Raw genomic sequence first — 27,600 nt, 5'->3', positions numbered from 1 at the left:
ATGTTTGCATTTTTACAGCAAAAGGGTAAAGGGTAACATTACAATGTTGCCCGCAAATGATGACCGACAACCTCCGTTTCCTAAGTCTTCCCGGGAAAAAAATAACTGTTTTCTTCATAACAAGTCATTATATCTCAAGAATTACTCAACATCAAAAAACGCATATATTTTGCGTCATCGATAGTTACTCTGCAAATTATTAAGAGGATAATGACTGACTCGACCTTATTTGTCACAAAATACCTGTTTTTAACAATCAAGAATATTATTTTATCTTTCACTTCAAACAAACTGGTATTTTGCCAGTTTTATTGCCCCCGCAGGGTTTTGGCCAAGAGGCCAAAACCCGAGGAGGCATCATAGAAGTCCCCGCGTGTATATATATAAGGGATTAAAAAAAAAAGAAAGTATATAAAGAAATATACAAGAAATGTATGGTAATATGCGAGGCGATCTCGAATTGAAGAAACTAGGCGCGCACGGTGGTCTCGGTTAATTTTGCAGCAAGCACGCAAGGTGTTTTGGGTGTTTCGCCACCATACTGCGAGTAACAAGCTGAAGATTTGCGACTTAAACGGACACTCAAACTTCTAAAAATTTGCGGTTTAATGCTAAATGAGTATCGTGTTTAAGATAAGTACGCTGAATTGAAACACTCATTTGTAAACCGCAATTTGTCAAACACAAATCACAACAGACTCAGTCACAATCAAAACAGACTACCCAGCTACAACCGAGATTTGCCAGTCTTGGCGAAACACACTCCAGATATTATATTTAAGTTAATAGTAATTGAGATCGATTGTAAATAAAGATCTCACAAGAGGTATTGAGTTCTGAGAGACTCGCGAGACGTTTTCATCAAAAGAGGTGAGAAAATTTTGCCGCATCTTCGTGCGGAATTTGGAAGTAACACCTCTCTTCCAACAACAACAGTATAATTTCATTCGAAATGCGAGGTTTACGAAGCGATTAGAACTTGGAAAGCAAATGTACCTGACTTTGCGACCGAAATTCTTCAAACCGTATGAACGCAAGACGCTGAAATTTGGCACAAACCTTTGCAATATCCTGTTCAAGCTGCAGCTTTAAAAAAATGCGAAACAAATCGACAAATTTTTCGCAATTTGGAATAACGTCATTTGTTTGATGTTTTTAAAAATTCGGCTGAAAACCATCCATCTTTATTGACTGCTAACATTTGATGTATATACACGATCTTTTTAACTTTTACACACAAGATTAAGGTGACATCAGCCTCAAAACTGGCTGGTACTAGGTTATTATAAGTATCACATTTATGCGACGGTCAAGACAGACGCATAACACAACAGTTTTTGAAGGCAAAATAAAGATGTCGCTCGTTCAGGAAATCTACGGAATGGATTTTCCTGTAAGTTGTTTTGAGTAAACTTCAACTGTTTGGCAGCGTTTTGAGGTAATTACAAAAAAATTCACCGTGCATTTCAAAAAATAATCGCATTTTATTAAAAGCGAAGGCTTCCGAAAATTGCTCATATCTTAAACAAATCGCGTTTGATCGCTATAAAACTTATCATTTTATATAATTTAAGGATTTTTCTTTCAGATTCTTAAAAATCTAAGCAATCGCTTCACGTTTTCCCGTCTTAAAACGCGCTTAAAAAGGGAACTGTCAGTCTTAAACACGCGAAAATTAATGCCATATTATATAACAAAACTGTAAAAATTTTAAATGTTTGGAACTGCAACTATCTACCTTTAAAAATATCTTTTAGTCTTGTTTTTGACTAGCACCCTTCCTCCGATTACTGTTTCGAGCTTGTAAATTTGGTTCCAAACCTCTTTAATACAGTCACTAAAGTTTCCATTTGCAGGCTCCTTGTAGTTACATTGAGCCAGACCTTTGTGTGTTTCCAGTGGTTCCTTAGTCTTTGACGACTGATCCATAAAACACTGACAAAATCGCGAAATTTAATTCACTTTTTCTCTAATTTTTCTTGAAATCGCGAAAATTAAGTACGCGCGAAAATTAGTAAGAATAAGGTACCGTATGCTATTATTCCAGCAGTTATTCCACAGGCAGACCACCCTATGTGTTCGTGGTTAATTATTGTTGTGGATATGAGACAAAAAAAGAAATTTTGTAATCTATAAGGTTTACTGAAATAAAACTCTGGAAATTAAATATCTAAACTACATTTCGCTCTAAATATCTCAATAAAGAATAATGAAACGTTTATCGACTCACATTTCCATTTTTTACGCCTTTACGGTTAATTTTTTGCACGTTTTACGTTTTACGTTTGGATAGGAATGGCATTAAACATGAATTTTATTGACTCTATGAACATACATGAAGATTAAATCAAAATTCATTAGGGTTTTCCGATTAAACGGAAATGGAACGACTTTTTCCGCCTGTTATAGCTAATTAGATGTAAAGTGCCGTTTGTTTCAATTTGCATAATGAAATTTCAGTTGTTATTCATTGTCTAAAAATTGGCAATCCTTGCAGTAAGTACGATGTCTCGTGGTGGAATGCAAACTGTACCCTTTTAAAACTGCTTGAAAATCAAGATACAATGTTTACGTATCACAAGTTACCCAGAAAAATATATTGAAAACAGCAGTATATTTTCTGAGACAGCTGAAGAAAATGTTTTTAGGTGGCAAAGTATCCATTGTGTAAAAAATTAACTTCAAAGGTAATTTGAGATCACGCGCGAAGACTTATCCCGGCAAGCCGAGATAGCCCGGGCATAACCGTTTACATGGTAAAAAGCTATCCCGCCTAGAGGACCTAGAGGGTGCCCCGGGCAAGTAGACAGAGTGCCCCGGCAAGGCGGGTTACCCGTCTAGCATGTAAACGCTTCAATGCGTTTTTTAAAGAAACGTATGAAAGACATGAAAAGTTGGCTCGCCTAGGGTAGCTCGGTTAGCCGGGTAACTCGGTTAGCCGGGTAACTCGGTTAGCCGGGTAACTCGGTTAGCCAAGGCACCCGCCTTCCATGTAAACAGGCCCTTAATTTGTCGGGGTTTAAATTATTCGATCAATTAAAAACAACGTGACTCTGGACTAATTACACAGGGCAGGAGTTTCTAGGGCATTGCGAAAGAGCTGTTAAAACTTATTTAATTTTTTGAAAGATTTAAGATTAGGTACATAGAACAGGAGTTTCTAATGCATTGCGAAATAGCTGTTAAAAACTTATTTAATGTTTTGACAGATTAACCCTCGGACGTACAAGCAAACTCACACCCCCACCATCGTACAAGGGGGGGGGGGGGGTGGATGGAACCCCTCCCCGGAGTTTTCGTTATATTAAAGCATAGCGAAAATATTTTGCACTGAGAAGAAAGCCCTTAGCTTACTCTACAAGATGACATAATTTTAATTGGCTGTGACGTCATATGACGTCACGTGACGTCATAAGAGCCGCCATCTTGGATCCGCCATCTTGGATTTCAACATTTTCTTAGAAAGTCACAAAATAACGGAAATTGACGCAAAATCAAGCCAGAATGCTTAGGGAATGTAAAAATAAACAAAATTTGCACTTCTGTTTAAAAAAACTGGAAAAAATCAAGAAAAATGTTAAAAATGACGGTTTTTGGCAAGACCTGCCTGTATTTATGACGTTGCCATGGCAACGTCAAATACCATGGAGTCATGGTTGACATATCAAAATTTCCGCAAAGGATGAATGAACAGCTACTGAAAGTTTCAGCATTGTAGAGTAAATCTTTTTTTCAAAATTTGGGAAAAACCTTATGGGGGGGTGGCATCCACCCCCCCCCCCCCTTGTACGTCCGAGGGGGATTTGGTACATAGAACAGGAGTTTCTAAGGCATTGCGAAAGAGCTGTTAAAACTTATTTAATTTTTTGACAGATTAAGATTAGGCACATAGAACAGGAGTTTCTAAGGCATTGTGAAAGAGATGTTAAAATATATTTAATTTTTTTGACAGATTAAAAACGACGTAACTTACTTAGGTACACAGAGCAGGAGTTTCTAGGGCATTGCGGAAGAACTGTTTTATAAAACCTATTTAATTTCTTGACAGATTAAAAAATGACGTGACTAACGTCAGTACAAAAGAGCAGGAGTTTTTAGGGCATTTCACTAAGAAAGCCAATTATTTCTCAACTGGTCAAAATGTTTGTGAGGCAAATATCCATGAACTGATTGATTTGTTTGTCAGTGTCACGTAGTGTTAGTTCTGAAACTCCCCCAGTTTTTTCCCGTTAGTTTGAGAGTACTTGTAAGTGACTGATAGCTGCCATTTCCGTTAGAAGAACGTGCTTGGCTTAAGTTAAGAAATTGCGAACTCGTGCTTTCTCACGGCTCAATTCGTTGGTCAGGAAATGAATTAATCTAGTTTACGCGTTTTGTGCAACGCCCTAGGCATAATCACGTATCTGTGCGTTATAAAAGCTGTAGTTAGCTAGCAACCGCTACGATCATCTAATTATAGGATCAGCTACAGGCTACCTCTTGACGACCTTTGGCTTCTTTCGGCAGCTGGGTTATGCTAATGAGCATTATCCGAGCATTTAAGTGACTTTTTGGGAGACAGACTAAGCATTTAAGTGGGAAAATAGAGCATTAAGGTGGAGCATTTTAGTGGGAAACAAAAGCATAATGTACAAAAGCCTAACGCTAGGTTGTTATCGTCACGCCATAATTTTAATTGACTGATTTTCAGCAAATTATTGTTTTCATGATTTAGGACATTTAGATATGCGTAGTGTTATCGAATTTAGTTCAGTCTTACGCTGCTTTGTCCGCGAAGGAACAGGAAGGTCGCCCTTGGCGTGGTCAGCTGGTGACAGGAATCTGACAGTTTGTTTTTTTGGTTTCAAAAATAACCTATCTCGATTTTGTTCCAAGTGCGACCCAGGTCAAATCTACTTCTACAAATCAGATGTTTCAAAAGATTGCTTTTTGACATATAATTATACGCGATATTGTGTGTAATCAGTATACATGTATTGGAAAAACGACATATTTTGTCTATTTGGAACTCACATTCCCTCTAAGGCAACGCAAACGGAGAAATACATTTTTTTGGAAACAACAAAAGCTTTCTAGGTCCACCCGCTCCACTTGAAAGACTTTATCGTCTTTTGTTTGAAATCAAAAACTTTTGATCAGATTAAATAATCTAAACCGCTTGTCTGACATTTTGAATCCGTTAGGCCATTAACTAGTCACGTTTGCTCTTTTTAGAGCCTTGCAAAGGAGATATTTGATCACAACATTAAACCGCAATCATGTCTTCGAAGCAGAAAGACGTCTCCAAGTTGCGACTTATTCTGGTGCAGGGTGACAATTATGCTAACGCGCCAGGAGACTACTCTCGTACCGACGACAAGGTTCGAGATAAAAATATCTGGGTCTGCCAAGCCAACTCTCGGATGATGTTCTATGCAGGCAGTTCGTGGGTCATCACTGCTACACAGTATATGCAAGAAGTCCTTGGAGGTAGTAATGGAGGATTTGTGTCCTCCAAATATGCTGACGTACCTTACAAAGCCGACTGGGGCCCAAATTATCAGGTCAGCCAAGTGTACCTAACAGATGAAGCTAAATGGGTGCCTGCACCCGACTTGTACAAAACCTACAGGTCTCCTTCAGTGCATATTTGGTGGTCTGCTCCTGAGAATCGCCAAGTGCAACAAGAAGGAATTACCTGGTTCTACAATGAGATCAAGGTGACGGATACAGCGGATAGCACCTACTACTGTACTAATGGTTTCACTGGTGGTTACATGGGCATCCAAGACCGCTCGGCTAAATGGGTCCTCTTCTCGATATGGGACAGGACCTCGACAGATGACCATCCAGATGCATCGCCTGATGACTTGGTGAAAGTGCTTGCTCAAGGGGAAGGTGTGACAGTTAAACGCTTTGGGGGCGAAGGCACAGGTGCCCAAAGTTACCTTGCCTACGACTGGAAAATGGGTCACACATACCAGCTCATGGTCAACGTCCGACCAGACGTACATGGAAGCGACAAGGCCGTTTTCACTGGATGGTTCCGCATCCCAGAGCTAAATGTCTGGCGACTGCTAGCTTCTTTCCAGGTGCGCCCTAAGGCAGTGAGCAAGAAGTTGGAAGGCATTTACTCCTTTCTTGAAGATTGGGCTGGAAACGGACATCGACGACAAGGCTTGTGGGGACCGGCTTGGATTAAAACAGATTGTGGTCCTTGGGTACAAGCAACTAATGGTAGTGGCACAACTACAGAGCAAGATGCGAACAACAGGAATATCTTCTTGTCCGATGACCAGAAGCGACTTGGAATGACCACTGGTGGACCAGCCTTGACCGATACGTCCCTAGGCCCATATAGGTGCTCCTTATCGAACATTCCATCGGTGCTGACCTTGAATCCACTGCCTGGTCATGATGGATCCCCTGCGTGTCAGTAATGCTTACAATCAAACTCTGTAACTTGAGCATTTTATTTTCTAGGTTGCTTAGTTTTCACCTGTTTTCATGTAGTTTTAAAGTTAAAGTTGATTTAGGGAAACAAACCACTTAATTCAGTCAATATGAAAAACTGACCTGGTAAAGCCACTGCCTGATAATTTACAAAAAGAACTGTGAAACGTTGCGGTTTCATTACACAGTGTAACATTTAAATTCGTTTATTAACTTAATTACTCAAAAATATTTAGTTGTGTGCTTTAAGCTTACTTGCTTAAGTAACAGCGTTCCAACCCCATTTATAGCTAGGATTGAAACTATAGTTGAGTCCTTAATGGAGTGTTGTTTAAATAAAATTGAGGTGCGGTATTTGCCTGTACATGTGTCAAAATCAACTGAACACCACTACTTAAAAATTGAAGTAACCACTTCGAATCCAATTGCCTCTGGAGTTCGGGGTATCTCTGAAGTCCCAAATATTGTAAAATTTTCGAAACTCTGAAGTTAAACGAGGAAATGTTTCTTTTTTTACACTCCTTTGTCTTTCTTTTTCCACTAGGTTTATCGCAAACTCTTACGCTTGCAATGCGCTTTTTAAATTCGACACGAGTTTGTGACATTTTCTTATTTAGTTAACATCGAACACTTCTCATTTCTATTATTTTGTTAAGAAAATCTAATACGCATAAGATCATATCCACCGCATTCACGGATCACTTTAAGGTGTTATCACATTCTTTATTATCCTTTTTTTTTTTACCAAATAGAAGATGGTGTTCCAAGTTCTAGGGGAACATAATGCACGCTTGAGGTCTAGAAAAGCTGCCACTGGATGCGCGAGCCGTTAGGCGAAAATCTTCTTCATTTAAGAGAACAAAACTTGCAACAAGACGCCGCTGCTCACGGCAGTCATGATGCTCGGAATCACACGGAGGCCTAGTTAGTCTTTTCTTTGGTGATGTGTTTATAAATGCACAGACACATTTAATTCATATTTCTATTATATAGTCCTTCCTTTGACTTTGAAAAGATTCTGAAGCACGTATACAGCGGCTATATTCTAATTAACAACAAGACTACAAGCCGGAGTTTTCTATGAATGAATAGTCAACGAGACACAGGCGAGTGTTTGCTCATAAAAACCAAGGGCGACTGAGTAGTCTAATTGTTTTAGTAGAAGCTCTAAAGGATTGCATTCCAAAACCTACAGATGTATTTACTTTTAAGCCAAAAATCAAGAATTGTTCCTTTAAAGAACAACGCGCACGCGATCGTTTTCCATTTAACAATAAGATTATGAGCTCGAGATTTCTATTTTATCAATTAGACAGCAAGCTCGAGGTTTCTACTGGCTGATAGTTGGCGAGGGGCAAAGCCCCGAGCCAACAAGCCGGTAGAAACCGAGAGCGAGCCGTCTAATTGTGTTAACATAACCCACTGACCGATCTATCAAACAAATAAAAAATATTTTTATTTCAATAATTTTGTTACATTTGTGCAATGAAGCATGCTGAAAAGCTGGCGCATGCATTTGTAAAGTTCATTCACGAATGTTCATTCATCACAGGAACAAAGCTACACAGTGATCTCGTACATTGCACATTCTCAAAAAAAATTCTAAACCGTCGAAGTTAAAATGGTTTGTAAAGCTTGAAAGGCTCAAACTAAGATTTATTTCAAAGTTCTTTTCGTCTCAAACGATGAAAAAGTGTTTTACAACAAACTACCATTGGCTCAACGAAATATAGGTAAGTGTAAAACCAAGCTATTCGCTGTAATTGCTTAGGATCTTTCGTATCAGCATTTCCCAGTTGACCACTTTCAAACAGCTTTTGTAGTTGCTCGCTTGTGATGGGAGTTTTATGGACCACTCCTGCGACTTTTCCCTCTTTCATGAGATTTTTGCAGACTGCATTAAGTGTATCATTTGCCTTCTTAAATTCCAAATCTCCGACAATGGACCACGGTTTGTTATTTGGTGCTTGCTTCAAATGTCGATCGATGGACGCTCGGATGGCTTTCAGTGAAGAAACTTTGAAGGGTTCTCCATTTGTTCGTCTCACTGACACATAAAACTAATGCAACCACGACCGAACCGCGACCCCCCACGAAGCGTGACAATTGTGTTTGCATGTGCTCTCAGGTTTCTAAAAGAAAAATATATAGATATCGTATTTCAGTCGATCGCTGCAAAGACCGAGGTGCTTGAATTTCACTGTTCCGATAAAAATTTCTTCAGTTGTGGTGATAGTTTTGAATTGGAAAGGGTTTTGTAGCTTAGCGAAGTAAATTTCTTTCGGCTTTTTCCACTTGAAAATTTTACGAATGCTAACAAGGATCCGCCATACTAACCTTTGTATATTATGTCTTGTTTATGCAAACCACTGATCTTTGCTTTGGGTTGCTCTCTCTTGCTGAAGATTAGAATCTCCATTCCAATGCAGAACTTGAAGACCACATCCAATACTTTAGTTTTCGATAATTTTTGGTTCTCTTCGAGTTGAATTCATTGCGGTTTTTGCTTTATAAAACTCCCGAAATCTCGCAAAAATTGTCCGTCTTTGACTGCACACTTTCAAAATCGCTCGGATGAAACTCTTGACGAACGCGAGCTGTTTTCTCTACCGTATGTGTTGTTTTCATCACAAAATCTAGCCACCATTTTGAAAAATAGTTCAAGCTGTTCTCCAGGCTCTTTTCGGCGTTTTTAGGGAAGAGTTAGAGCCTGGGACTTGAATTCCCCTGAGGGTTTTCGTGCTGCGTGACATATCGGTCACGGATCGAAAATGATTTTCGATCTGATTTACGGCGGCTCAAAACCGCTTGGAAAGGCTCCTCATTGTACGAAATCGGACCGGAGAATGTAGAAACGTATCAGTAGAGTTTCTACAGAGCTTATTTCAGGGAAATCTTCTTAGACAAGTGATAATATTTGCCAGATAATGTCTAGTTGAAAAGCATCTTTGAATGTTATAGAATTATAAAATCGCCCCCTTTTAAAACCGTAAAAGAATATCTATCATCTCATATCCAACGCGCGCTCGTGGAATAATTGCTAAATGCAAAACAATAGGGAGAACCAATCAGATTCGCGGATTTCCCAAAAAACACAACTGCACGAGTTTCCACTAATTTCTGATACAACTAGGCAAGAAGTTTTGAATTAACAGCATTTCAAACTCACACATGCAGTTGGCTTCAACATATTTTATAATGCCATTTACTCACTAAAATTTTTCAAGCAGCTCTCGAACTATGTTTGCGTTGCATGAAAAACAAAGAGGTTGGGAACAGTCTTACCATGAATTTCCCACCCGTGACTGAAAATCAAGTTGCCGTAATGATTCGATTTAGCGCCCTCCTTCCAATAAGCGCCCCCTTCCGAATAAGCGCCCCCCCCCCCCCTTCGAATGTGTTTTTTATCAATAAGCGTCCCTATTCCAATAAGCACCCCCATTCTAATAAGCGTCCCCATTATATTAAGCGCCCCTAATAGCGCCCCTATTGTTGATAACTGTCCCTACTGAAGTCATTGACGTTGAATAGATAAACTCATGAACATTCACCCTACCGTACATGTATATATTTACTGCTAAAATGAACAATTCTTTTAAAAGTAACTGAACTTTCAACAAGTTTCTCATAAAATTAAATAAGCGCCCTGTCCCGAATAAGCGCCCTGTCTCGAATAAGCGCCCTCCCTCGAGGTGCCAAAAGTAAATAAGCGCCCCGGGCGCTAAATCGAATCATTACGGTAGTCGTGGGATATTTAACCCTATTCAGACCGGGCTTTTTGGACCTTCTCTCACCGGGGGGGGGGGGGGCTTAACTTCCAGAATATTTAAGCAATCACAATGAAACTTATAGGATATATAGTATGTCCAAACATCTTTCTCTTGGTATACGTTAGGCATGAATAGATTGTGCTAGTAAATTCAGGAAAAGTTGCTTCACAATATACCTTAAAGTTGCTGTAAAGTTGCTCAAATATCAAAAAGTTGCCACCAAAATTTAGAAAAGTTGCTTGCTCTAGAGTCGTTTTGTTTAAGATAAATACTCAAAACGTGTTTGTTTGTTTGTTGCCATTTAAAAATTTTCATTAAATATTCTTACAATCATTAAAAGAGTCCAAAAAGCCATTGTTATATAAGAAATATAAATACTTTGTTGTAATCAATATGCTCTTTAAACTCAAAATAATTTCAATAATAGATAAAAAATAAAAAATAATAGAAAAATAGATAAAAAAGATAAAAATCCCTCTAAATGAAACGACTTTTATGGTTTGGATCGGTTTTATATCAATTTGTTACTCAAAAGTTGCCAAGGAAGGCAAAAGTTGCCCTAGGTTGCTGGTACTACAAAAAGTTGCTCAAAAAATGCTGAGCACAATCTATTTATGCCTAGTATACGTCACGTGGGATGATGACGTCACATCACGTGACAATTACATCATGATGTCAAAACAGCCGCCATCTTGGATCCGTCATCTTGGATTTCAAAATTTTTCAAAAATGCCAGAAACCACCCAAAACTACTGCAAAGTACACAAAATCAATAATATTGTGCTTAAAAACCGTAAAAAGGTAAAAATTAATTGCATTTAAGTTAATTTTTATTAAAAGAAACACGAAAATTACAAATTTGGGAAAACATGCCTATCAAAATGCCGTTGCCATGGTGATGCCAAGTTCCTGACACAACACCCTATCCTACCAAATTATTCCCAGACAAATTTTAGATGAACTCAGAAAATTTGGCAGGGTTTGGTTAAATCTTGAAAAAGGTATAAGCGTTCAAAGTCAACGCGGGCCTCAAAAGCCCCCCCGGTCTGAATAGGGTTAACAATTATTGACAATAGAAAGCAAGGGACCGCGGACGAAAATGCTGCTGTGTACGTAGGAGCTGGCGACAGCTCTAATCAGCCAAAAATAAAAATACAGAGACAAGAAAAGCAAGGCTGACACTACGTAGAAATGAAAAAACCTTAACGGGACAACGACATGATAGAGCCCAAACTGAAAGTCAAAAATGCAAACTCTGGACAGCTGTTTCGACCTGATTGGGTCTCTTCAGCAGAGTGTATGCCGCACAGAATAGAACAACCAGCGCGAAGACAGTTGTCTATAAAGTGCTCGTGGTAATGACAATCCGGATGGGCTCAAATTCAAACACTCGCCCATTGATCACAGCCGCGTGACTATTACTCAATAGGTCAAGAATTCGAAATATCATGTCGTTGTCTCGATAAGGAAAGTGAGAATAGACAGAACTATCCTTACACTGAAAACATGGACAAAACCATGTGAAAAACAACACTGCAAACATGGACAAAACCATGTGAAAACAGTGAAAATGTACAGCATATCGGATCTAAAAGATCTACGGTCCAAATAAAACTAAAAGTGACAATAGAAAGCAAGGGACCGCGGACGAAAATGCTGCTGTGTACGTAGGAGCTGGCGACAGCTCTAATCAGCTCTAATCATCATTTTCGACATGATATTTCGAATTCTTGACCTATTGAGTAATAGTCACGCGGCTGTGATCAATGGGCGAGTGTTTGAATTTGAGCCCATCCGGATTGTCATTACCACGAGCACTTTATAGACAACTGTCTTCGCGCTGGTTGTTCTATTCTGTGCGGCATACACTCTGCTGAAGAGACCCAATCAGGTCGAAACAGCTGTCCAGAGTTTGCATTTTTGACTTTCAGTTTGGGCTCTATCATGTCGTTGTCCCGTTAAGGTTTTTTCATTTCTACGTAGTGTCAGCCTTGCTTTTCTTGTCTCTGTATTTTTATTTTTGGCTGATTAGAGCTGTCGCCAGCTCCTACGTACACAGCAGCATTTTCGTCCGCGGTCCCTTGCTTTCTATTGTCACTTTTAGTTTTATTTGGACCGTAGATCTTTTAGATCCGATATGCTGTACATTTTCACTGTTTTCACATGGTTTTGTCCATGTTTGCAGTGTTGTTTTTCACATGGTTTTGTCCATGTTTTCAGTGTAAGGATAGTTCTGTCTATTCTCACTTTCCTTATCGAGACAACGACATGATATTTCGAATTCTTGACATATTGAGTAATAGTCACGCGGCTGTGATCAATGGGCGAGTGTTTGAATTTGAGCCCATCCGGATTGTCATTACCACGAGAACTTTATAGACAACTGTCTTCGCGCTGGTTGTTCTATTCTGTGCGGCATACACTCTGCTGAAGAGACCCAATCAGGTCGAAACAGCTGTCCAGAGTTTGCATTTTTGACTTTCAGTTTGGGCTCTATCATGTCGTTGTCCCGTTAAGGTTTTTTCATTTCTACGTAGTGTCAGCCTTGCTTTTCTTGTCTCTGTAACAATTATTCCACGAGCGCGCGTTGGATATGAGATGGTAGACAGCTAACGAGGCGCGTAATGCCGAGTTGGCTATAACGATCTCATATCCAACAAACGCGAGTGGAATAATTGTTTTATTAAAAGCGTCCTGAGAATTGCAATATTTGAGCTCCCCAGCTGATTTCGTTGACGCGTATTGGCTACCATTTTTGTGGTCAATGGTATATGAGCTCATATACCATTGTCTGTCAACCAATCAAAACTCAGGAAATGCAATATACCATTGCTAGTTTTTAATGATTCACGATATGCCACTCAAAAATATTGCATAGCTATTACATATTGTATCAGATTGTAATTAACGGGCATCCACCACTCTGTGCGAATAACTAGCATTTTTTCTATATGTATTTTTTCTCTCTTATCAAGGAATAATTGGTTGTTTATTTAATTCTAAATGCCTTATGTCACCGATGCGCCTCTTGAAGATTTTAACCTAAACATCAACGTCGTCGTTTGAAATGTTCGCCAGCCAACATAATCATCCTTGTCATTTTTTTTTATTAATTATTACCTTGTTGGTGTTTTTCTACCTTAAAAACCTACATGCCTTATACTAAACTACTTAGTAAAGTTATTATGTTCAGCATCATTGTCAGTAAACGTCTAAGGTCTCACATGAATGGCTTACTATCCTTCGAGGGAACAATAAAGCAAACAACAGCAACAACTCCCTTAGGGACGGACCATTAGAAAAGTGATGGGGGGGGGGGGGGTGGGGGAAAAACCAAAAAAAAAATCATGCAAGCCAAAATGCAAACAACAGGAACAACTCCCTTAGCCCCCAAAACAATAGCAACTTCCACACTAGAGAACCAGTGGAATTACAAGATTACAATAGCTCCTACACTACTGCTTCGGTTTCAAATTCTCTAAATGAGTAAATAATTATAACCGCCTTGGTATTGTATCAAACGACGAAATAAGGTACAGATACAGGGAAATAGTTTACACAATTCTTTAATACTGATAAGGACGACCATTGCTAGACCCAGACCTCTTGCCACGTCTAGTTCTGACGCCGGAAGAACCTAAAAATAGAGACGCAGGAGTCAGCCTTCTTTAGTGATCACAAAATAAATGTTTTTATCATTTTTCGGAACCTTTTTAAGAATCTTATTTTATATTTCACTACCAACAAAGTGATCAGTTTTCAGTTTTATTCATCTCATATGATAAAAGATAAAAAAAGAGTGCAAAAAAAACACACAAAATACGACAATCATCTCCTCACGGTAATTGCGTGATATAACACAAAACACGCATAAATTTTCATAGACTGTTGGTGTCGTCTCAGTGGTAATGCTATTATTCCAGCTGTTATTCCTGCCTGATGGCGGTTCCTTCTCGATTGTGATACAAATAGCGCTGAATAAATTGCTTGGAATAGTTTGATTTACAATCTGAACGCCTAATTTCACTCTCCGAGGCACTTTCTTTGGCGAAAATTTCTATTACGGAGCAGCGGCTTACTGTGGCGCTGAGTCGTCCCCAGTCGTCTTTTGAGTTCGCGCCTTGCAATTTTCGCAAACGAGATGACTGGGGACGAGTAAGCTGCTGATGTCAAAAGGTTAGCCAGTAATGTATACATAATGCAGTAGCCAACCTCCCGCTATTCAGTTCAAGTCTGGATTGCTGTGTTTATGGTCACATTGTGGCAGTCGTTTGCAGTAAGTTTACCGCCTTAACCTGTATTTTAGACGTTTAAATGTTTCAGGCTATAAGAGGGCCCATATAAACCTCGGCTAGCAAACGAGCACGATCGACTATAAATACACCAATATTTCAGTCCCGCGAAAAGTTGTTATTCACCACTACATTTTGCCTTTATTACTAATTCAACAATAATTGTACGCTTGTATGTTATTATGTTTATTATTCTTATTTATTATTATGTATTTTGTTCTACCTTTAAAGATGGCCATTCAGAGAAATCAGTGTAGATCTTATTTACGCAATATCGAATATGCAAAACGTCACGTTGTCACGCAATAAAATTCTCAACAGAGCAATATTTTTCATATTCAACGTCACTCTCGCTCCCGACTCTTTGTTTTTTAAAGAGATAAAAAGATAAAATAAATCAGAAAATCGTTAGCGAATCACGTTTGGTCAAAAGAAAGAAGACATTGCACGAGCTTACGTTTTTGACGGTACCTTATGAGGGTAGCCTGCGTAGCAGACGTAACCTAACCCCGGTCAGTAAAGATTAAATCAGGATTTAGTTTCGTCGGCGGCGCAGGCTATTAATATTATGAGTCTTTATTTACGCAATATCGAATATTCAAAACGTCACGTTGCCACGCAATAAAATTCTCGACAAAGAAATATTTTTCATATTCAACGTCACTCTCGCTCCCAACTCTTTTTTTTAAAAAAATAAAAAATAAAAAGATAAAACTAGGAGTTGCTGATAGCAAGTTAAGTGCTGCGAAGTGAGTTATAAGAATAATAATTCTAATAGTAGGAGCGGAACGGAAGGTCATAGGAATGTTTCGGATTTTCACATTTTCAGATGTGACATAAAATAGCACGTGCAATTCGATCGCAAAGCCATCAGAAACACTAATTTATGACGTCAAAAAGCTCAAGCTCGTTCCATTCTAGCGCGCACATTATGAAAACGCCTTCGAAAATAATCTTCGTAGTTTTTGCTGTACATATTTCGTGTTTAAGGCACAGAAAGAATTTGTTTCCCTTAAATTTACTAAGTAATGGATAACTAGGAAAGCGAATTATAAGAAGGCCTCGTAAATTCGTTATTCATCAGCGATGGCGCATAAGGGATGAAAAGACCGTTTTTCTTTCCGGCACTATACTTGACCATCTTGCTGAAGAGAGGTTTCCTGGAAATCATTTACATTAAAGTACTGAACAGAAGCGCAAGCGGCAGTGATTTAAAATTTAACTTCTTGCTCTTTAGCGAAAAGGACATCGCAAACGACAAACGCAGCTTCCACATTTTACATGCCGCTGATCATACGTACTGCATGTACTTAAAATCATCTCCAGCGAAAAAGTCGAAAATCGAGTGTGTCGCATATATAAAGCGCCCAGGCCCCACGCGGACAGGCACAAATAGTGTGCTGCTACGCTAAGGCTTCGCAGCAATAAATCAGAAAATCGTTAGCGAATCACGTTTGGTCAAAAGAAAGATGACATTGCACGAGCTTACGTTTATGACGGTACCTTTCAAAATGGTTTGTACAAGGAGTGCATCTTAGACTGTTTACAGTCCGTAAGCGATCGTTCAGTCCGATGGGCCGCTATCTTGGTTCACGAACGCAAGCGAAAACTGGGGAAAGTGCAAAAACCCAGTGGGTGGGGGGTGGGATGTTCATAGTGTGGGGGTGGGAGAGAGGAAAAATTTATATTTTTTCCGCCCCCGCCACCCCACCCACGGGGTTTTTGCACTCTTCCCAGTTTTCGCTCGCGTTCGTGAACCAAGATGGCGGCCCGTCGGACGATCGATCTCTACGACTTCACGGAAAAACAGGGGAGTGTGAACAGTCTAAATGCATCTTCGAAAAACTTTTAACGCAATTTTCGTTAATGAGGGTTTCGAAAATTAGATTGAACAAACCGCTTCTCTGAGTGTTTCAGGAATCTGTCGTGCTATTAACTTTTCGTGTTCACCCTTTTTAGAGCCTTAAACAGGGGATATTTCATCACAACATTAACCTGCAGCTGCCAGCATGTCTTCAAAGCAGAAAGACGTCTCCAAACTACGACTTATTCTGGTTCAGGGTGATAATCATGCTAACCCACCAGGAGACTACTCTCGTACCGACGGCAAGGTACGAGATAAAAACATCTGGATCTGTCAAAGTAACTCTCGAATGATGTTCTATACAGGGAGTTCTTGGGTCATCACTTCTACACAGTACATGCAAGAAATTCTTGGTGGAAGTACTGGAGGATTCGTGTCCTCCAATAATGCTGGCGTCCCTTACGAAGCCGACTGGGGCCCAAATTATAAAGTCAGTGAGGTATACCTTTCAGCAGAGGGTAGATGGATCCCTGCAACGGATGTGTACAAGTCTCCATCTGTGCATATTTGGTGGTCAGCACCTTCAAATCCTGAAGTGCAACGAGAGGGAATTACCTGGTTCTACAACGAGATCACAGTGACGGAGGCAGCAGATTGCAGTTACTACATGACTAATGGCTTCACTGGTGGTTACATGGGCATCCAAGACCGCTCGCCTAAATGGGTCATCTTCTCGATATGGGACAAGACCTCGACAGATGACCATCCAGATGCATCGCCTGATGACTTGGTGAAAGTACTTGCTCAAGGGGAAGGTGTGACAGTTAAACGCTTTGGTGGCGAAGGCACGGGTGGGAAAAGCTACCTTGCCTACGACTGGAAGGTGGGTCACACATACCAACTGATGGTCAACGTCCGACCAGACGTACATGAAAGCGACAAAGCCGTTTTCACTGGATGGTTCCGCATCCCAGAGCTAAATGTCTGGCGACAGCTGGCCTCTTTCCAGGTGCGCCCTCAGGCAGTGAGCAAGAAGTTGGAAGGCATTTACTCCTTTCTTGAAGATTGGGCTGGAAACGGACATCGACGCCAGGGCTTGTGGGGACCAGCTTGGATTAAAACAGATGTCGGTCCTTGGGTACAAGCAACTAAGGGAAGTGGCTCAACTACAGAGCCAGATGCAAACAACAGGAATGTCTTCTTATCAGATGATAACAGGCGACTTGGAATGACCACTGGCGGACCAGCCTTGACCGATACTTCCCTCGGCCCGTATACTGTATCTGGCATTCCGTCGGTGCTGACCTTGAATCCACTGCCTAATCATGATGGTGACGCTGCATATCAGTGATGCTTACTATCAAACTCTGTCAGTAACTTGAGCATTTTATTTTCTAGATTGCTTAGTTTTCACCTGCTTTCATTTAGTTTTAAAGTTAAAGTTAATTCAAGGAAGACAAGCCACTTAATCGAGAATTCAACCAAAGTAATCCAGTCAAGATGAAGAATGACCTGGTAAAATAAAGACATTTGATCATAATCTATAAAAAGAACTGTGGAACATTTGATTTAGTTTATTATAACTTACTCAAAAATGTTTGGTCGCGTGTTTTAAGCTTACTTGCTTATGTAACAGCGTTCCAACGCCAATTATTAAGCTAGGATTGTAACTTGAGTTAAGTCCTTAGTTTTTTGGCTGTAGAAAGCTCAGAATGAAGTGTCGTTTGAATAAAATTGAGGTGCCGTATTAGCCTGTACATGTGTCCAGTCATGATCAACTAAACACCACTACTTAAATCAAAGTCTCCTTCGAGCCACCTCATGGTATGTGGTAATTATTTTATGATCCTTTGCCTATTTTTGAACTAAAAATTCGCTCTCGATTCTATGCGCGATTGTTGCCCTCAACTATCACGCGATAGAAATCTCGAGTTCATAATCTAGTTGTTAAATAGAAAACAATGGGAGAACCAATCAGATTCGCTGATTTCCCCCCAAAAAAACACGACTGAATGAGTTTCCACTAATTTCTGATACAACTAGGCAAGAAGTTTTGAATTAACAGCATTTCAAACTCACACAAGTTGGCTTCATCATGTTTTGTAATGCGATTTACTCACTAGCATTTTTCGAGCAGCTCTCGAACTATGTTTGCGTTGTATGAAAACAGAGAGGTTGTGAACAGTCTTACCATGAATTTCCCACACGCGCCGCCACTAAAAAATCAAATCAGTCGTCGGATATTTAACAAGTATTCCACGAGCGCGCGTTGGATACGAGATGGTAGATAGCCAACGAGGTGCGTAGCGCCGAGTTGGCTAGAACGATCTCATATCCAACAAGTGCGAGTGAAATAATTGTTTTACTAAAAACGTCCAAAGAATTGCAATATTTTTTTGAGCTCCCCACCTGTTTTTGTTGACGCGTATCGGCTACCATATTTTTGGTGAATGGTATATTAGCTCATATACCATTGCCTGTTAACCAATCAGAACGCAGGAATTGCAATATACCATTGCTAGTTCCCCCACTCTTTTTAATAATTCACGATATGCCACTCAATATTGAATAGCTATTACATATTTAGATAGCAGTTTAGATAGCAGTTTTATTGTGAATATACACTTAGCTTTTGTGAGCCCGGCACGCTAGACTCGCCAGCTAGTTTCCAGGTATAACACACTAATTAGCTAATAAAAAAAAATAATAATAACAATAACAAAACATTGATAACGTACTGAGTAGAAATTAAAAAAAATGCCTTATACTAGTTTAAACAACTCGTAAATAGTATGATTACAAGTAAGAAATGAAATGGATAAAACGGGTAAAAAGTTATCGTCATAATAGACCTGACAGATCGAGTGTTCTGATACTATTTTTGAACGCTTTTAGAGTTTGATTTGTTCTGCTTGAATCTGGTAACAAGTTCCAGAGTTTTGGAGCCATGATAAACCTCCACGATTTTAGGTCGTTAGTTGTCGTGCTGACCTTTGGCTGCATTAAAATGTCACTTCGTATTCGCCCTCTTCTACGAATAACTAGCATTTCTTCTATGTATTTTTTCTCTCGTTTCAAGGTATAATTGGGTGTTAATTTAATTCTAAAGACGTTATGTCACCGATGCGTCTCTTGAGGATTTTAACCTAAACATCAACGTCGTCGTTTGAAATCCATCTCAATGTTCCCCAACCAACATAACCATCCTTGTCATTTTTTTATTAATTATTACCTTGAAATAATGAATATATGAAATCATAAATTTAAATTTAAATTTTCTTCTGCGGATGAAGAATAAATGGAGAAAAGATATTCTCTCCATTTAATTATTACCTTGTTAGTGTTTTTATACCTTAAAAAACCTACATGCCTTATACTAAACTACTTAGTAAAGTTATGATGTTCAGCATCATTGTCAGTAAACGTCTAAGGTCTCACATGAATGGCTCACTAGAACAACAGAGCAAACAACAGGAACAATGCTGTTAGCCCCCAAAACAATAGCAACTGCTGCACTAGAGAACCAGTGGAATTACAAGCTTACAAGAGCTCCTACACCACTGCCTCGGTTTGAAATACTCTAAATGAGTAAATAACCGCCTTGGACGAAATAAGGTACAGTTGTAGGAAAATAGTTTACAAAATTCTTGAATACTGATAAGGACGACCATTGCTAGACCCAGACCTCTTATCACGTCTAATTCTGACACCGGGAGAACCTAAAAATAGAGACGCAGAAGTCAGTTTTCTTTAGAAGATTCCGTTCGGATCCTACATTAACGCGAATGGACCTAAAAGAACGTCTTGTTTAAACATGATCATCTTCTTTTGTTCCTTATAGAAGGGAGAGGGAAAACATGAAGTTTTCGGTTTCTTATATCTGATCCCCACGTCCTTATGCCTTTTCCCCCACCAAAATAGACACAACTATTATATCCTACAACACATTACGTAAGATTGATATTACACATAATAAATAATAAGAAAATATCTTTTTTTTCACGGCATGTACCTCTCAGCTCATAGCTCCAGATCCACGGAGTCGTACAAATTGCAACAGATTATCAAAATAATTTTTTCACTTCTTATATTACGCAAGTGCAAGCCTAACGAGATTACGAGCCGTCCCTCATTTTTCTTGTGGTCAGTGGAGTGAGCGAACACGCGAGTACGAGAAAATTCACGTCCTTTTCTAATAAAAATAATAATAAGCCCCTATTTTCAGAACTATGTTATTATCAAACTTATAATTTGGTTATTCCCAAACTAAATTTCACATGTTGCAAATTCCCATTTAGCAACAATCTTCCCTTGCCTTTATGGTAAAATCATGAGCACAGACTTTTTTTTCTGATGGAGTCTAAAGTCATATTTCTTTTGAGGCGATGGCACTGATAGAGGTCTACTCTGGTATTTAAATTAAAATCATAAGCTTCCTGGCATTTATTAGAGCCTAACGCTGTTTCTTGAATTCCAAAAATTGGATAAGCACTTCCGTTTTCCAATCTTCCTCGGCAATCTTTGCAAACGATCTTTTGAGCAGGGACAATCTTTGGAGAAAAGCAAGGACATGTCGCAAAAAAAAAACGCATTTTGAGATATGCAATTGTTATTATTCTCTATTCTTGGTTTTAACGTGACGTCATCAAAATTCTAAATCCATGCAGAATCGCCCCTGACATTTAATCATTATCTGACTATTAGAAGTCCTTAATATATGTCGTATTGAAGGTCTTCAGCTTGAAAGTATGCGCCGTCTTTAAAATATATCATTTTGAATTTCGGAGTTTTGCGCCACTCGACATCAGAATGGCCGCCTGAAGGCTGTCACGTATACTTAAAAAAATGCCTCATCCTGTTTGATCAGAACAATTGAGGTTTTACAAGAAGTGTTTGTGTTCACGAAGGTGAACTGGCCGCTTTTTATAGGAGGAGTAAATGCCAGAAGTTTTCATTGATTTCCGGCGGCCATGTTGGAGCCCCCTCACACGGGCTGCAACATGGCGTTTCCATACTGTGCTCTCTAAATTTGTGTTTAACATTTTGACAGATAACTCGAGTACGGACTACCGTACAGACCTGAGACTTGGACACGTAGATTATCTTGGAATTTTTCTACAGCCTGTAATATCCTTGATTTTTTGACTCCATAGATTTGGATTAATTTTTTTTTTCAACGCGTGACAGTATCGTTACTTGGGTGACAATGAAAACCAGCAATACCCTCACACTTACCATCAATTGGTGTCCCTGATTCATTTCTCGAAGTTTGCCCTCTCGCCTCGGTCTCCGCTTCTGCATTGTCATTGGCTAATCTAGCGGCAGCACGTGATACCAGGTAATTGGCAAGAGCTTTGTAGATCTCCTGACTGAGGGCTGGGTCGACGGAGCTAGGAGGTACCGTGGTTATAACAACTGGGAATGTTATATTGGTGTCGAAGGCTTTGACCACACGCACTATGAACTGAAAAGAAGACAAATCAACAGTGAGACCGGTCGTTCGATGTTTCTTGGGAAGAGGCACAGCCCCAAGTCAACAACGGGATGTCAAACGTTTCAGCACAACCACGCCAGCCAACGGTTCTTAGTCCAGAAGAATGTCCACTTCTGGAAATGTTTTGATCCGCAGATCAAAACAAACAGTTATCCAATCATTGCTCGAATTCTTTTCAGCTCAAAAATGGATTAATATATATATAAAAAAGGCTGTCAAACGCGGTGGCTTTTGTCGGCGTAACTAAGATTAGTTCGCGCTCTCAAAGGGAGAAAAACAGCCCCAACATTTCGTGGGAAAGTTTCCAAGGAAAAGAAAACAAGAAACTAAAAACTCGAAATGTCAATCGGTCAGTCGAAAACTCAGTACGGCAATTCCGGGAACAAACCGAATGGTCAATAACGAATTAACATTTCCGGGAAGAAAGAATAAACTCTTTTTCAAATCTCTCGGTAACAAAATTTTATCCAGGGATCACCAATCGGAAAATGTTGTCTCATATACCACTGCAAATTGCCGGAGATTCAAGCGGAGTTTTGGTGGAAATATAGCGTCCCGAGTCAGCTATGAAAGCTGATAAAAAGCAATAGCGAGACGTCAAATTTAAAAAGTTTCAGCACAACCAGGTCAAAAACTATCACGTACCCTTATTTTGTACGATATGTCGATGCAACCGTATCCCCATGTTGTTGGGTGAACAGAAGGAATGACGAAAGGATCAAACTCGACACTAGTCTCTTCTCCCGGTCCCAGTCTTCGTTCATTCTTGTCGACGTAAATCGTCTCTGAGACCATACGCGTCGAATCTTAAAAACAAACAGACAGAATTTACCAAAATCCCATAAAGTATTATTATGCTGTATTATCTTTAAAAACCACAATGTTAAGTATCCCGTTAGACCAAGAAAACTTAAACTCATTAGTAACGGCAATGACGTCATAATGACGTCTTTGTCGCGTTCGAGGAACCTAGTTAAACTAAATAGAACTTTAAGATCGCTGTTGTATAAACAATATCTTAATAAAATTGTAAAATTGCGGTATATATTTCGGTCTATGTTCCTCGTCAGCCGCCATATAAAAATATGTAAAAATTTGTTCATGCAAGATCTAATGAGACGGTTCATTTCAGTGGATCCTACAGGAACGTTTGGGCGGAAAAATGAAAGTGAATGAAACTGACGTAAGTGGTGTTTTTCATGAAATAATGTTAAGATAAATTAGTTGCTATAACTTGAATCGTTCGGAAATTACACAAGAGCCTCAAACCAACCAACCAACCCCCAACTCCCTTCCTTCCCCCGCCAGGTCTGAAGAAGATTAACCAGTACAAAAGAGAGTACCTTTTTTGCGGAATAAAGGGTTATCTGTTATCGCTTCTCTGTAATTTACTTACTATAGTTCGCCTTAAACAACACTGTTTGTACGAGCTGTACTTCAGTACCAACAACTTGTCTGCCGCTTTCGTTGCTGATATTTCCAGATATCTTGACCTGCTGACCAGGGCAGTAAGCTCGTCGGTTTATTCGGGCCTTGACATACAGCTGTCCAGTTGGACAACACCGCCATCCCAGCATCCGGTCTTCTCGTTTCACACAAGGTTCCTGACCCGCAAAATAATAACAATCAGAGAGCAGCTACAGTGGACTGTTAAGTTAGGAAACCTGTCAGGTGTAGACACAATTAGCTGCGTATAATAACGACCTAGTAAAAATCAAACCGACAGATTCGTAACAGAGTTTCCGATTCCGCCTATGTCTCTGTCGCCTATGACCTAGTAAAAAAATAGATTTTTGGATTGTTAAAGCAGAAACGAAGCACTTGGAAGGGGGTGAGAACTAGCATTGTGATTGGTTGCTGCTTGCAACTCTAACAATTCAGTTTTCACTAAATCATAAGCGACGGAGTCAAGCGGAATCGGAAGAAAAGGGAAACGTTCTGATTCTTTCGACTCTTTCGACTCCGATTCCTTTGAGCTTATGACTCCGCCTTTGACTCCGGTTTATGAGCCAAGAATAGGCATCTGAAGCATCAAATTGCAGTTTTTGTAAAAAAAAAGGATTCAATTAAATTTTTGAAGGTTAAAAGGGTCCGCGTTTTTGAAATGACCATGTTGTAAATAAGCTGGGGACTGGAGCCGACTTTGACCTGCGAGGTCTGAATCGAGTCTCGTGATTGACACTTGAAAAACGCGCGGATTCAAAATAAAGAGTACGGATCGATACAAAAGACCACAAGAAACGGATGCACTTGCCCTTTTTTTTGTAATTAATGGCGAGATTAAAGTTGCGAGATGCTGAAAATAGTCCAGTGATGAAAAACAGAGACAAAAGACAAACTGGCGTGTTGGGCATCCGCGCGCCAAAGAGACCTAAGTACGAATTTAGAACCGAGGCACTTAAAGGGCCTAAGAGTTCTCGCAATACTTACCAGACATCTGAAGTCCCTTATCTCCACTCGCTCGAGAATAAGCAGCGAACTGTAGGTGTAAAGATTTGATTTCCACCCGGACCGTTCTACCACAGCCTTCAGCTGGTAACTAACACTTCCATATTCACCATTTTCACCATATTCATCTTTAAATGATGTCGGAAGGCCGCGAGGAGGGAGAAGAAATTGGAAAGGAAACTTGTAATCTCCGGGTTGAAGCTTTATGTCACCTCGACATCGTGAAGGCCCTTAAGACAACCACAAAATAATAATTAAATTAAGATAACGTCAAGTAGTATGGGTGGTTTTAGTTGTTACGCAACTGTCACGCGACGAAAAAAAATTCAAAAAGTATTGAATAAAAATATAAGAATACAACTGGTTGTAGAAAATTACTAGATAGCCTACTTGTCCAAGTCTCAAGTCTGTACGGTATTCCGAACTGCCTGCGATCGCCCCCTCCGCGTCCCGCCGCCCGGCTCGCCGCCCCGCCCTCCCCCCGCGGTCCTCCCCCCCTCCCACCCTCGCTTCGTCCCCTCCGCCCCCGCCCCTCGCGCCTCCGCGCCCCTCCCCGCCCCTCTCCGTTCGCCTCCGCCCTCCTCCGGCTCTTCGGTCGTCCCTCTCTGGGTCGTCTCTGGCGCGTCCCCCTGCCTGCTTGCTTCGTGTGTTCGTCCTCCCCGTCCTTTCCGCCTCCGTCCTCGTGTTCCCTCGCCCTCCCTCTCTCGCGTCGTCCTTCCGTCCCGTCTCTCTCGGTCCTCCCGGACGCGTGGGGCGCGTTCCGGCTACCGAACTCGAGTTATCAGTTAAAATGTTCCACACAAATTTAGAGAGCACAGTATGGAGAAGCCATGTTGGTGCCCACGCCGATAGCCACCAACATGGCGGCCGGAAATTAATGAAAACATCTGGAATTCACTTCTGCTATAAGAAAGGGTCAGTTCACCCTCATAAACAGGAAACATTCACATAAACACCTCTCGCCAAACCTCGACTGTTCAGATTGTTAAAAATAACAGGATGAGGATGTTTTTTCAAGCATACGCGACAGCCTTCTGACGGCCATCTTGATGTCGTGTGGCGTGAAACTTCGAAATTCAAAATGCTCTATCGGAACGTCGACGGGTGCTATCGAGCTTAAAAACTTCAACAATATATTTTTTAAGGACGTCTAACAGCCAGGAAATGATATAAATTCAAGGGTCTTGCGATTCTGGATTTTAGAATTTTCATGACGTCACGTGAAAACCACAAATACTCATGATGTTGTTAGTATGCAACCACAAGAAACACAAGGCTGCTGTTCACAAATTATGCAAAGTGTTCCTGATTTTGAAACCCAGATGAACCAAGCGCGAATTTAGTACTGAAAACAAAATAACGCCACGACTTGATAGTACAATACGGGTCGCGCGCGCCGAGTTTCTTACAGAAAAGACCGAGGGCCGATATTTTTCAAAAAGCTGTAGAATTTCTAGTCGGTCCATACCATAAAAACAACGACAAAATATTGGATCGGCAATAAATTGTTCCAATTGACTGATTTTGGTTCAACTGGTCGTGCAATAAAATATCATACTTCACATCACAAGGCAGCAAAGACAATTAGGGTGAATCAGTGAAGAATAGGCAGCGCAAACTTGAGCAAGTAAATGGTGAAATCTTAAGGCTTCTAAATTCACGCAAATTATGTGGACACAAACGCGGAATAAAATGAAGCACAATGGGTTGACGAAGGCGAGCGACTCTACACCTCTCAAGTGTTCTAAAATGAACTTGTAAGATGTGTTTTATTACAGGATAATTTACGCTTGTTTGGCTTTTAAAATGACATCAATATGTTACTTAAACGAAACGTGCAACAGTAGTCCATTGGTTTAATTACGTTTTGAAGAAATGGTTTCTTCAATTTTAGCGGTCCAATATCAATGAATTTTTAACAGTTAATTTTTCTTATTTATGCCTCCAACTACAATGCAAGGGTGGCTGCCCGAAAAAACATTCTATAGCCAAAAAAACAATTAGTCCGTCATCGATTTTCAAACATGGAAGTATATCTGATGCAGTTAACTTCAATATTCACCACTGAGAAGGTCCTTTTATAAGATTTGTCTTCTTTGGCAAGGTTTAATGTTATATTGAGTCGTGTGCACTGACCTAATACATGTTATAGTAACTGCTAGACATTACATGAGCTCTGTAATTTTGTCTAAAATCGAATCGCGGTTTTACTTTCGCCAAGAAGGATTGAGTGATCATCTAGATACGTCTCTTTCCTCTCGTAGGTAAATTTATGGACACGAATTCTCACTTCGCCCAATCCATGCAGCTCAACTCGAACACTTCTGAGTTTAATCTCTTTGTTTGTGTTGAGCAACAATGTCCCTGAAATTGTTTCACCGGGCTGGAAAACTTGTTTGTTTTCAGCAAGGACGATGGTGAAGTAATTTGCCATGACGCTTTATCGCTGCTTTTCAAATTGTCTGTGCACTCGACTTCAAGAACAGTTATGTTGCGTGTTTGAAGATTTTAAGCTGGACGAGATGGCCGCTTATACACACGGAAGCAATTGCTGCGTGATCAATCTAGTGCCCAGGGTCTTCGTTTCCCTTGACAAACGGTTGAGAAACGTGCGATCCTGGAAAGTTCTGAATATAGGTGGGACTTTGGGTTGGCTTCTGGTTGCGCCCGCCCAACTTTCAAAAGCACCGATTAACGAAACTCTTGGTGTTGTACTTCTGGTCATTTTAATTTTGTTTTTAAAACCAATCAAAATCGATCCTGCGACATAACTCTCCTGAGTTACTCGTCTTGTCAAGCTTGCGCAGTAAGAAGCGAAAATTCGAGGTACAAGATTCCCATGTGACCCTTTAAAACTTGTGTGCATGCATTTTAGAAACGAGAAGAAATCTGGGGCGAGTCTCATCTTGCAATCACCTATGGGACCGTTCCTGTGACAAAACAAAAGAAGAAAAACCATCTTATTCCCAGTAATGGTCCCACAAGCAGCTATGAGGTGACAGCCTCCTTAGTTTCTTTTCTTTTCTAAAGTGGTGCATATATAGCAATGAATTATTTACAATTGTAAAATATTAAAATATTAAATTTTAACATTTTAGAATATATGACTTTTCAGTTTATTTTTAGAAAGTATTATATTTCTCCTAAAAGAATAACGCCAAACAATGTGTCGTGATAAATGTAAACAGCTGTCATTTAACAAAGTAAATATATGAAACTAATGAAAGACATATACGTGAACTGCGGATAAATGATGAAATGAATGAAATGATCCTCGCAAGGTAAGCAATTTAAGCAATTGCATTTTCTCCGACAGGATAACCCCCTCCGAAAAAGTCGCGAATAACGTCTGAAGGCACC

General features: G+C 40.0%; 3 protein-coding genes across 4 annotated transcripts; 2 read left to right on the top strand and 1 right to left on the bottom strand.

Annotated features, from left to right (window-relative positions):
* The first annotated feature begins 5,233 nt into the window (after positions 1–5,233).
* On the top strand, positions 5,234–6,796 carry LOC144648920 (uncharacterized). The gene has a single exon (XM_078508366.1). The coding sequence runs from the start codon at positions 5,259–5,261 to the stop codon at positions 6,417–6,419; it is 1,161 nt and encodes a 386-aa protein (XP_078364492.1). The 5' UTR covers positions 5,234–5,258; the 3' UTR covers positions 6,420–6,796.
* Positions 6,797–13,566: 6,770 nt separating this feature from the next.
* LOC144647780 (arrestin domain-containing protein 4-like) lies at positions 13,567–27,514 on the bottom strand. 2 transcript variants are annotated; one of them, XM_078507475.1, is made up of 6 exons: positions 26,452–27,514; positions 24,223–24,470; positions 23,189–23,396; positions 22,438–22,598; positions 21,534–21,762; positions 13,567–13,839 (listed from the first exon to the last, which is right to left on the bottom strand). In XM_078507475.1, the coding sequence occupies exons 1-6, from the start codon at positions 26,672–26,674 to the stop codon at positions 13,769–13,771; spliced, it is 1,140 nt and encodes a 379-aa protein (XP_078363601.1). In that variant the 5' UTR covers positions 26,675–27,514; the 3' UTR covers positions 13,567–13,768. The 2 variants fall into 2 exon arrangements, with proteins under 2 accessions (XP_078363601.1, XP_078363600.1); XM_078507474.1 differs by lacking the exon at positions 13,567–13,839 and adding an exon at positions 18,064–20,017.
* LOC144647782 (uncharacterized) lies at positions 14,289–18,055 on the top strand. Its single transcript, XM_078507477.1, has 2 exons — positions 14,289–14,478; positions 16,454–18,055. The coding sequence occupies exon 2, from the start codon at positions 16,504–16,506 to the stop codon at positions 17,647–17,649; it is 1,146 nt and encodes a 381-aa protein (XP_078363603.1). The 5' UTR covers positions 14,289–14,478; positions 16,454–16,503; the 3' UTR covers positions 17,650–18,055.
* Positions 27,515–27,600: the final 86 nt, after the last annotated feature.

The sequence above is a fragment of the Oculina patagonica genome, chromosome 4 (assembly GCF_052425735.1).
Source record: "Oculina patagonica isolate OP01 chromosome 4, crgOcupat, whole genome shotgun sequence".
NCBI lineage: Eukaryota > Metazoa > Cnidaria > Anthozoa > Scleractinia > Oculinidae > Oculina > Oculina patagonica.
This window is presented reverse-complemented; position numbering and strand designations above follow the sequence as displayed.

What these genes read in the sequence shown, in the direction of transcription:
- LOC144648920 (XM_078508366.1), top strand. Translation starts at nt 5,259, where the DNA reads ATGTCTTCGAAGCAGAAAGACGTCTCCAAGTTGCGACTTATTCTGGTG.
- LOC144647782 (XM_078507477.1), top strand. Translation starts at nt 16,504, where the DNA reads ATGTCTTCAAAGCAGAAAGACGTCTCCAAACTACGACTTATTCTGGTT.
- LOC144647780 (XM_078507474.1), bottom strand. Translation starts at nt 26,674, where the DNA reads ATGGCAAATTACTTCACCATCGTCCTTGCTGAAAACAAACAAGTTTTC. An exon ending in CTCAATCCTTCTTGGCGAAA is followed by an intron (nt 24,471 to 26,451) that starts GTAAAACCGCGA and finishes GGTTGTCTTAAG; the next exon opens with GGCCTTCACGATGTCGAGGT. An exon ending in GTTGTTTAAGGCGAACTATA is followed by an intron (nt 22,599 to 23,188) that starts GTAAGTAAATTA and finishes TTTGTTTTTAAG; the next exon opens with ATTCGACGCGTATGGTCTCA.